At 41.9% G+C, this 11780-nt stretch overlaps 1 protein-coding gene across 9 annotated transcripts in view; it reads right to left on the bottom strand.

Moving 5' to 3' along the window:
• Positions 1-11780, bottom strand: part of NTRK2 (neurotrophic receptor tyrosine kinase 2) — a 368220-nt gene that overhangs the window by 158083 nt on the left and 198357 nt on the right. For 7 of the 9 annotated variants that reach the window (XM_050761174.1, XM_050761180.1, XM_050761175.1 and 4 more), the window contains 2 exons: positions 10202-10249; positions 3868-4056 (listed from right to left, as the gene is read on the bottom strand). In XM_050761174.1, coding sequence (XP_050617131.1) covers positions 3868-4056; positions 10202-10249 — 237 coding nt within the window. The remainder of the gene's footprint in view (positions 1-3867; positions 4057-10201; positions 10250-11780) is intronic. The other 2 variants (XM_050761177.1, XM_050761182.1) reach the window with 1 other exon arrangement.

Below are 11780 nucleotides of genomic sequence, written 5' to 3'. Positions count from 1 at the left end.
GAGATCTTCTCAATGTTTTTTTCATTGCAACTTCTTAAAAGAGCCCTTCTTTAGAGGTTCTTTAAAAGCTCACTTGTAAAAAATATTCAATGGGGCTCGTGCCTGCAATCCCTCCCTTGGGAGGCCAAGTTGGGAAGGATCACTTGAGTCCAGGAGTTCAAGACCAGCCTGGGCAACATAGTGAGAACTATATCTCTACAAAAAATAGAAATAAAAAATAAAAAAAAAATTAGCCAGACATGGCAGTGCGTACCTAAGAGTCCTAGCTACTTAGGAGGCTATGTCAAGAGGATTGCTTGAGCCCAGGAGTTCCAGGTTATAGTGAGCTACAACTGTGCCACTGCACTCCAGCCTGGGTGACAGAGTGAGACCCTGTCTCTAAAATATGTTTTTTTATATATATATACACATACACATATGTATATGTATATGTACATATACCTATATGCACACACATACATATGTATATGTGTATGTGTGTGCATATAGGTATATGTACATATACATATGTGTGTATATATAGAGTACATGTATGTGTGTATATTTATATAACACACATAAATATGTGTGTGTATATATATACACACACATATATATACACACACACTCACACATATATATAGTCAATGGGAATTATCTAATTGAAATCTAAGTTCTCAACATTTCATGGGCCTATAGCAACAGATTAGTCTACATGTCAGGTCTATACATTTTGAAATATTTTAATTTCTGCATGACTACAATTAGAATGTTCAAAGAAAAGATTTTTTGTCCAAAGCCTATTTCTGCTAAAATTGTTATCTAAATCTGTTTAAATTGGCTAATATATTATTTAAAACTTGTCTAATAAATAAACAACTATGTAGGCAAGTTTGATAGGAATAAAACTAATGAAAATGATTATGAGTCATCTTTCTTGTTACATATCTGCTAGCAATTAATATTTCAGTAATATAAAGCTACATCTGGTCAACATGTGGCCAACATCAAAGGTACACCACGTCCTCTGCTATGAAGGAATAGGTCAACAGATAAAGATCCTGCTCTCCAAGAGCTTACAATCTAACCTAAAAGAGATTGCAGAAACACATGAGAGTGCTCATACTCAATATTTAACAGAAGGCCACAGATACACCAAAGATAAAGGAAAAAAAATATGAGATAAAAAAATGACATTTACAAAAGGGTGAAGGGAAGGAAAGAAGTAAATCGCTTCTTCGTTCTCATTTATTTGAAAAAGGATTCATGGAAGATTTGTGATTTTAAGTGTTCTTAAAATCATGAGCGTATACGTGGCTTGTTGCCTGGAAAAATGAAAATCTTTTTTGGTATATGGTGTGGAGTGACTGAGGACACAAAGCCGGGACACTGCGGTTGGGTGCAGGGCCTAGCAAGACTTTATACAGAAGGAATGACCAAATGGAGGTTGGCCACTTGGGTAGAGGCCAGAAACTGACAGGAGGCACAGAATGACTGAGCCACACAATCAAGACTACTCCAAAGGGAACCCAAACCTTTGCAAAAAATCTCCACAGACTCCAGATTAAGGAAATAACCTTTGAAGCCTTTCTTCCTGGATTTTTTTTTTTTTTTTTTTGGGAGGGGGGACGGAGTCTCGCTCTGTCACCCAGACTGGAGTGCAGAGGCGCAATCTCGGCTCACTGCAAGCTCCGCCTCCTGGGTTCACGCCATTCTCCTGCCACAGCCTCCCAAGTAGCTGGGACTACACGTGCCTGCCACCACGCCCGGCTAATGTTTTGTATTTTTAGTAGAGACGGGGTTTCACCGTGTTAGCCAGGGTGGTCTCGATCTTCTGACCTCGTGATCCTCCCGCCTCAGCCTCCCAAAGTGCTGGCCACTGCGCCATTACAGGCGTGAGCCACTGTGCCCGGCCTTTTCTTTTTTTTTTTGAGACGGAGTCTCACTCTGTCGCCCAGGCTGGAGTGCAGTGGCCGGATCTCAGCTCACTGCAAGCTCCGCCTCCCGGGTTCACGCCATTCTCCTGTCTCAGCCTCCCGAGTAGCTGGGACTACAGGCACCCGCCACCTCGCCCAGCTAGTTTTTTGTATTTTTTAGTAGAGACGGGGTTTCACTGTGTTAGCCAGGATGGTCTCGATCTCCCAACCTCGTGATCCGCCTATCTCTGCCTCCCAGGGAAGAAAGCACTTCCAGCCATGTAGCCCACTTTTGTCTAGAAGATCTCGTTTGTTACTTTGTTTGTTTGCTCTCTTGCTCATTTGTTCAATTTCTCTTACTGGACTTGTTGGGCTGATCGGGTCTACTTAATTATGCAGCTTTATCTTCCCTCCCTCCACAAAGGAAAGCAACTTTTTGAGGGTATGTTGATTTTAGTCAGCCTCAATTATACTACAGCCTCAGGCTAACTGAAAAGCATCATAGGCCTGGTTCGGGTGGTGACTGAGGTGTCAATGTCAAAGTACTCTATTCCTAGGGAGAACAATCAAAATGATGACAGATGCTCCCATCACAGTATCCTGCTTAGTCTTACTCCTTATTTGACAGTTCTGCATACAGGGCATTCCAAGGATCTTTGGAGGAGGCTCACCCCATCAAAGAAGGCACATTTTAAGCAATACCTCTACTCACCTTGTTCACACCATAATGACAATATTAAGAGTAATAATACCTTGATTTCAACTAATACCTCTTATTTTAAGGAGCTCAATATTCTTCACACATTATTCTATTTATCTTGTCATGTTACAGAGTCATCCAAAATCTCTGGTGGATTCCAGTCTCACACATTAAAAGCTCATAATACTGTTCTTCCTAACATTTAAACTCACATCCAACCTTAAACATACCTTGGGATAAATTTGAGTGAATAGGATGAAGTTATAGATATTTCCTTATACATGCACAGATCTGACACTCATTGCTAAGGCCCTTCATCCCATGAAAGCTCTTGACGAAGAGTCAGCCCCCAAAGCCTAACCTTGCAGTAATCCTCTACCTTACCTCTATGACAAGGTAGGAGAATGGTATTTAAGTCGGGATGGAAACATGCAGGATACCCACTCCTTAGTGGCAGGGAATCTCTGGGATCCGGGCCACCTGATGTCATTGCCCTCACGGCCCCTTAGTCACGTATGAAGGAAGGCCTGGAATCCCAATGCCATAAGCCTGTTTGTCCACCGTGGGTTTATTTTGTGTTGTCTTTAAGGCTGTGCTACACGTTTAATATTGGAGCAGTGGTGCAGAAGATAGCACAAAAAGCCCTTAGAAAAATCTCAAGCTTGCTAACAGAGATTAATGGGTTAATTTGGTTTTGAAAAATGAAAGTCAATGTACTTAATATGCAAATCATCTGCTAACATGTCTCCTTGCTATTGTGGCAACGCAACAAGGCCTCATGCTGGGAACTCAGACTGAGCAAAGAATACAGGACTCCCCAAACTGATACCACCTGTGGGCAACACAGTGCCTTCCCAGCTACCTAGAGTGCATGTTTCAATGACTCAACAAGCTAAATTTAAATTACATTCATTTGCTTGTCATCTATAACTGATATATGTGCATTCTAATGATACTTCTGGTTTCTGTCTTTCTTTTTTTCAAGATAAGCATGCCTGATTCCAACTTCACATTGACAAATGGTTTTGGAAAATAGATCCCAAGAGAAGTCAGTATCTGCCCACAGTTCCCTTCCCAGCAGGAGACACACCCAAAGAATTCCATAAGCAACAAACTAAAGGATCTATTCCTGGACCAAAAGCTGCAAGAATCCTCAGACATTTCACTGCACCCTGCCCCCCGCCAGTCATCCCTGTCAGGGACTCTGATAAACACTCTGGTTGATACAGCTATGCAGCAAATGGGCCAATAAGTATAAACAGCTGTACTTACATGTGTCTGGCTTGAGCTGACTGTTGGTAATGCCAAAGTACTGGGGATTTTCAATGACAGGGATCTTGGTCATTCCAATAATGACAGCATCTGGGCCACCTTCTGAAGAAGATGGGGTGTTACTCCCATTGGAGATGTGATGGAGTGGGCTGGCAGAGTCATCATCATTGCTGATAACGGAAGCTGGGCCTGGAGATAGAAAAATACATATATTCTCCTGTAATCAATGGTTTTGTTGAGCTGTAATTCACATACATAAAATTTACCCATTTAAAGTGTACAATTCAGTGGGTTTTAGTATATTCATAGAGTTGTGCAATGATCACTATAATCTAATTGTAGGACATTTTCATCACCCAGATAGCACTCACTCCCCATTCTCCCCACTTTCAGCCAAGGATATTCACAGATTTACACTCTATCTCTCTGGCATTTCATATGAATGGAACCATATAATATGTGATCTTTTGTAACTGGCTTCTTTCACTGAACATCATGTTTTTAAGATTCATCCACATTGTAGTATGTATTAGTACTTCTTCTCTTTGTATTGCCTAATAATACTCCATTGTGTGGATATGTCGCACGTTATTTATCCATTCATTTGTTGGTGGACATTTGGGTTGCTCTGGCTTTTTGGCTATTATGAATAATGCTACTACGAACATTCATATATGAATTTTTATGTGGACACGTGTTTTAATTTCTCTTGGGTGGAATTACTGGGTCATATGGTAGCTCTATATTTAACATTTGGAGGAACTGCCAAACTTTTCCAAAGTGGCTGCACCATTTTCTATTCCCACCAGCAGTGTATGAGAGCTCCAATTTCTTCACTTCCTTCTCCTGTAAGATAATATGTAGCTTTCCTCTCTGTTCTGTGATTGTGTCTAGAACACTCTGTCATTGAAACTCTCAACATGAATCTGGGATTCCTATTTCACAGAGCATTGAAAGTTCTTCTGGGAATTTCAGGATCTGGGTTTCTGTCTCTACCCTTTGGACAAGTCACTTACTTTCTTTGGATTTCTACATCCACTCATATGCAAAATAATATTTGCTTATTTTATGACACTAGAATGAGACTAGTAATAGGAAAATGTATTACAAATTTAAATCTGCTTCATGAGTATGTATTACTACTAGGTATTACTAAATGAACTTTAACTGGTAGACCAGATATACATTTGACTGTCCTATGACTATATTCCTCTTTCTTCATATTCTGTGAGTGTCTGCACCACTTTTGTCTACAAAATACTTTTATAACAATAATGGATCAATCCCATGGCAAAGTTACCTGCTTTGTCTTCAGCTGTAATACTCTTTATAGAGTCATTACTTGGTGTCTTTGTACTAAATTAATAATCATAGCATTTTCTGTACAAGACAAATTTTCTAGTCCAAAGTCTCAGAATGTATATGCTCACACATACAGTCTACTGTATCCTGTCTAAACAATTTACCCATTAGCCACTAAACTCATACTGTTTGCAACCAAAATTAGATTCGCAAAGATAAAGGTCTATGTGAAAGCTTCAAACCAATGAAGGCAGCAGTGGCTCATGACAGGCACTGTCTACGTGGGAGGTGGACAAGGTATGTATTACACAGGCAGGGTTCCATGGAAGCAGACCACTGACCCGACTACTGCCATAAGCCCAGAGAAAGAATAAAGAGAAAAGACAATAGGGGGTGAAAAGGCAGAATCAAATGCCCAGCCAAGGCAAATGCCATGCCAGGAAAAGTCTGAATTGCTACTTCCTACGCAAGGAAATGTGCTTTCTTCCAACCCCCCCCCCCAACTAAATGCATGTTTCAGCACTTCCATCCTTTTTCTGCCTTTTCCCTCACACTTAACTATTTTAGTGAGAAGCACAGCAATTCTGAAAACAAAAGTTGTTTTGTTAACCAGTCTTGAATCCCCTATGAAATATAATAATACCTCATCCCCCAACCTCCAAGATCCATTTTTCCCCCTCATATGGAGATTATCACAGTTTGTAGTGATAACAGTTGGACATTCCCCAGCTAAGCAGTGTCTTAAACAAACTATGCAGGAGACAGCCTGCTGTTATTATAGGTAATTTTTGAAGCATTCTCTCAAGGGATGTGCATTTAAGCTGCTTTTAATGATGCACTTCGGCTCACTTCTGCAAACAAGTCCTCACACAGCCAATTTAGAAGCCACAAAACACTCAAAAGCAAAGGCAAGCCCATCAGTTATGCTCGTCTTGTGTCTAGCTCACCTGCGTTAGGATACAGCAGAAATCCTGCCAAGAATAACTACAAAGACAAGTTCTTTCCAATATTCCTAATCATCCCTGTTCTGCAACTTGCTCCCTGACAGGCCTAGATCATCCAGCTTCTGGCCAGCAATTAAAAATGAAGATGTGTTGGCCGGGCGTGGTGGCTCATGTCTGTAATCCCAGCACTTTGGGAGGCTGAGGCAGGCAGATCACGAGGTCAGGAGTTCGAGACCAGCCTGGCCACCATGGTGAAATCCCATCTTAACTAGAAGTCCAAAAATTAGCCAGGTGTGGTGGCACGCGCCTGTAATCCCAGCTACTCGGGCGACTGAAACAGGTGAATTGCTTGAACTCGGGAGGCAGAGGCTGTGGTGAGCCAAGATGGCGCCACTGCACTCCAGCCTGGGTGACAGTGTGAGACTCAGTTTCAAAAAAAAAAAAAAAAAGAAGATATGTTATGCTAAGTTTTCTACATCTTGGCAATAAAACGTCACCACTGACTCCCTTCCTTGGTTCCAGACACGGCTGTTACCTCCTGCAAGGTTACCAAAACATGCTCCTTACTGCCTGAGCTCCCTGAAGGACTACAGTCAAGGCTGCACATTTCTCAGTAGATTCCAGGCACTACCTTTACCCCCAGAAATGCAGGAGTTTCTTTTTCTTAAAATTTCTTGTTTTTATTTCAATAGTTGTTTGGGGAACAGGTGATGTTTGGTTACATGAATAAGTTCTTTAGTGGTTTCTGAGATATTGGTGCATTCATCACCCAAGCAGCAAACAATGTACCCAATGTGTAGCCTTTTATCCCTCACCCTCATCCCGCCCTTTCCCCACAGTCTCGGAAGTCCATGGTATCATTCTTATGCCTTTGTACAGGAGTTTCATTTTAAAACACTCCACATGCTGTCAGACATCCAGCAATGTTTCCTTCTGGAGCCCCTGCAACGATTAGAAATGCATTGACCCCAGTTGCTTTCTTCTCTGACTCTCCTCTGGCCCAGCATGCTCTGAAGTTCATGAACGTCAGAGCAGCATTCAATCATGTCTGAGGAGGCTGATACCTAGAAGACAACTTGAGATTCCCGAATTCAGACTTTGAATCTTCTGCCAAGTGCACAGCGAAGCCCTCACTTAAAGAGTCCAACCAAGTGATTTGCTCTCTGCTTCTCCTTCCTCACTAAGGGATACCCTTTTCTTTCCTAAACCTCTCCATTTAAAACGCCCAACTCCGATGGAACAGATTGGAAGGGAATGAGCTTTTGTTTGGGGAGCGAGAGGAGGATTAAGCATAGAAGCAGTAAAAAGTACCACAGGTAATTTTTCAAAAGCCTTTTCACTTTGCCAGAAAAATCACTGTTGACAAATGTGAGTAACACATAAACCTCAACAATTCATCAAGGGGGATATTAATTCAAGTGCTGTTTTCTTCATTATTGATGTTCCAAAACCTAGAAGACTGATATGGCTGTCAAGGTTGCAGGGTTTAAGCCCATTTTTCTGTGAACATTTTGATATAACGGAATGCAAAGCACAGCAAAGTTGGGAAGGCAGAAGCAGCTCTCAGCGGGGACAATGAATGTCTACATAATTTGACAGCAGCCTGTCTGCGCATATCACAGGATGTGTCTTTGTATGTCTATGCATGTGTTTGAGCAGGCACCACGAAAAAGACAGAAGAATAAAGGGGCACATCACCATGTGTTAAACGAAATTCATATGAGGACTTGAAAAACTATATTATAATATTCATATAAAGTTTTAAATGGCGAGGTATGTGCACACTTGGCTGATTGAGGGTAAATAGTTCTAATCACTCAGCTGACAAACATGAGTTCAGTCTGGAAACATTTTTAGCCCATTTTTATTTTAATATGTCTGCTTGGTCGCATATCCTGTACTATGACTTTACAGACATTTCTGAGCCTATCGTAGACTTAATTTCCTGTGATAAGAATCACGAAGGTCATCTGGGGGAGTTTTCTTCTCTCAATACCAATAGTGCCTTCAAGGTGAGGGGAAGGGTTAGTACTCTTGAGCAGCTGTACTAAGCAAGCCTTTTTATATTCTGGATTCTGGTGCTTTGACATCTGGGGCCCTGCTGATCCTGGAGGGACAGCCCTCCCACAAAGGGTGAGTCAGTTCCTACAGATGGTAAATACCCTGCCTGGGAGCACGCCTTTCAAATGCAAATCAACCAATCCAGAGACAACACCCCCAACCACCTTCCTCATGTGAGGCTCACACTTCAGGCCACTATCCACCTGCCCTCCCCACGCCAGGGCCAGGTACTTGACAACTCTAGACAGCTCCTGTACCCTAGAGCCTGTTGAAATTACTCAGACTAGCCAATCCTAAACCTGTTTACCCTCCCTCCCCAGTTCCTTACCCTGGAAACACACTAACAGCTCCTGTCCAAGTTCTCCCTTCCTTCCTCTGCCTCTTAATGGATGCCAGCGCTTCCCCACGTGGCTCTGCATTGCGTGGTGTGCCCCTTTCTTTTGGGAACCATGAGTAACACACTATCTTCTCAATGGCAATCATCTCCTAAACTGTTGGTCTCAGCAGACTTGAAAAATAATGAAACCTATGTTTTGTAAGAGCAGCACCTCTGCCGGATTGCAGCTGGAAGAATAATTCTGAAGAACTCTCTGCTGTGGCCTAAAACAGTAAAACCACATTTTTGCAGCTTTTCAGGAACAAGCGCCCTTCAGCAGTGCAAATTGGCTTGAAAAAATATTTAAGTGGTTGGAATGACTTGCAATTTAGCAGAAGCAAGACCCTGTCTTATAGCACTGTGATGGGAGAGTTTATTACCACCTTCCCCAAAAACACACACGATACACCTGTGCACGCATATGCATCAAACCCGTAAAACAGAACACCTTTAAGACTGCCCAGGCAGGATGCTCCCTCCGGTATCTTGGTAAAGTGACAATGATCAGCTGTGTCTGAAATTTGCCCCTGGGGAGCTGCCTAGAAGCCCTGACTACTTGAGCTTGATGTTCTAACTTTGCCAGGGCTCCACTTCCCCTTTGCGGGTTAAGAACTTTAACCTTGGAATCCATGGAACTAGCGAGAGTCAAGGTGACTTTCCCCCCATGCCCAGGCCCCACCTGGCCAGGCTGCCTCAGCCCACTGGTCATTTTTGGATCACTGGACAGACAGTGATAGAGGCTGCCCAACAAGACAAGGTCTGATGTCAGGTTCGAAAGTGACAGGAAACAGCTCCTTATATGGCCAGGATGAACAAGCATAGGGTGGATAGTTTGGAATTGAGCAGTCTCCTGACATGGATACATTTCCCCTACTTTGACATTTTACCTATGGCCAACCTTGCTACCAAAAGAAACACTATACGAACCAACAGATGCCCAAGATGGTCGGATCTTGGAAACCCACGTGAAAGATGTAAGAATGCCTGTCTTCTCATGCCTTCTGAGCAATTCCTGTTCATTGTCTCTGTACCCATAGAAAATTCTGAACAAATTAGAGGTCCCAAGAGATCACACCTGATTTCAATTCTAATGATGAGCTACATCATCTGCATTCAGTTGGTAAGCTACAAACTCTGCTTTTCAATTGTCAGCACATAGTCTGAATGCGGGGAATAGAATGCAATCAAGCACAAATCACAGCGTCTGGACGTTACAATCTGTTTTGAAAGAGGAATGGTCATAAATGGAAACTGATTTACCAATTCAGAACTCTATTACATCTTGGCCAATGGAAGAAAGTTAAGACCTAAACTTGTCCAGCTTGACTGTTCAATCAACTATTCCTTGTTGCATTTATTTTCTTAACCTTCTTAAAAATGCATCACAAACTAGAACTGGAACGACAGTTAACACCCCCCCCACAGGATAAAAACGAGTCAAATCTAAAACTGTAAAACCATGTACTGAACCCAATTAACAACAGTAATGCCTTTTCTGGAAAAAATTCTAGACCTACTTCAACAAATCAAAAACCAGGAACACAGAAAATGAATCAAAGACCGTGGAATGTAAAGAGGGTCCAAGCATTTTCATCCGAATAAAAACATAGACTCATTACTTATCCAAAGAAGGAGTGAGTTAACTACTTACCAACACCTTGTCTTGATTTTACTTTCCCAAATCCAAACCATGAGAAATCTGAAAACCACAACAAAACATAAAATAAACTTCGAAAGAGAAGTAGAAACCGGAGGTGGTCAACACTGTCCTTGGTCAAATAATGCAACAAACTCCCCCCGACAAAAAATAAATGAATAAATAAACAAACCACTTGGGATGAAAGCTTCCTATCAAACACCTGGAAACTAACGCTTGAATTTCTGTGTTAAGATTTATTTCCCATTCAGAGAACACGGAGACTCCAATCAGATAAGAGAGAGCAGCCTGTCTAGGAGAAAAATAGCCACAACCCAGGGTTTAGGGTTCTGAGCTGTTTTCTTTCTTTCTCACTTTCTTTCTTCCCCCTTAGTGGAGAGATCATTGCCTTGTATTGAATCATCTGACAGGGAAGCTGCAGGGGTGAAGACACACACAATGCATTTGACAAATGCACTACGGTTCTGAACCACAGCAATGTGGGAAAATAATAAGAGAAAACAGATCTTTTTTGAAGCTGAGACAGACAGTAAAAAAAAAGGAGCACAAAATCCCGTGGGAGAGCAGACACTTGGGCTAGATAGTTTAGGAGGGAGGGACAAAAAGATCTTAATTCTACACAGATTCTTGCTCCTGGCTTGCTGTGTGACGCTGGACTGTGTACAGCTGTTCTGTGCCTCTTACAACACAAGGTCCAGTAGGCACGTGTAAGAAAATATCTGCCAAACGTCTGGAGAGCCTCCCGTGAATAAAGCCACAGTGAAATGTCTGCTTGCTTCCGGAGCCCAGCTATTTCCTTCTAGGTAATTTCCCTGGGTTCAAAGTTAATTCTGCGCAGTGGGGAAATCCCTGAATATGAGGAAGATAAAGGGAATGGACCCCAAATCAGTAACTGTGTTTCCCTCCTCTTTCATAATTTTTACAGGCATTTTGGATAATTAGCTAGCTAAATTGAAGAGAAATCAATGTAAGTGAACAATGCACAGAAAAGCTCTTTGCACACTCAAAGATGACTTAGGAGGCTGTTGTCATGACGATTGCTCAAGGGTAAATGCAGGCTTTCCCTCCCTGGTATCCTACAACTTCAGCCCCCCAACTTCTAAGCTGAAGTTTACTTCGGATCGATATTTTCATCTGAATGCTTCCTTCCAGGTTTTAGAAGACGAGATGGAGGCCTGGCCTTGAGCCAAAGCCAAATAAAGATTCGTTTGCACAGAAGACAGTGAACTTCATTCATTGGAGCTGTTAGTCTAGGGAGGCAGAGTCCTGCCTACGGATTTCTTAGTTACAACTAACCCCATTTAAAATGAAGTGTATTATCCCACTGGTCATCTTTTGTTTTCCTATACTTGTTTGATTTAAACACTTTTTATTAAACCACAGATTGAATTTTTTTAAGCCTAGTTTTTTTCACTTAAGTAATTTTTCAACGTTACATTCCCATTTTAGAGAGAACCCACCAAAGGGCAATGCCATCACAATCCCTCACTGATTGCACGTTTCAGATTATTTTTGATCATTAACTATAATAAACACAACTGCAATGAACATCTTTACACATCTTAAGTGCTCC

The sequence above is a fragment of the Macaca thibetana genome, chromosome 15 (assembly GCF_024542745.1).
Source record: "Macaca thibetana thibetana isolate TM-01 chromosome 15, ASM2454274v1, whole genome shotgun sequence".
Taxonomy (NCBI): Eukaryota; Metazoa; Chordata; class Mammalia; order Primates; family Cercopithecidae; genus Macaca; species Macaca thibetana.
The sequence above is the reverse complement of the archived record's forward strand: the minus strand, read 5'-3'. Positions and strand labels throughout refer to the sequence as shown.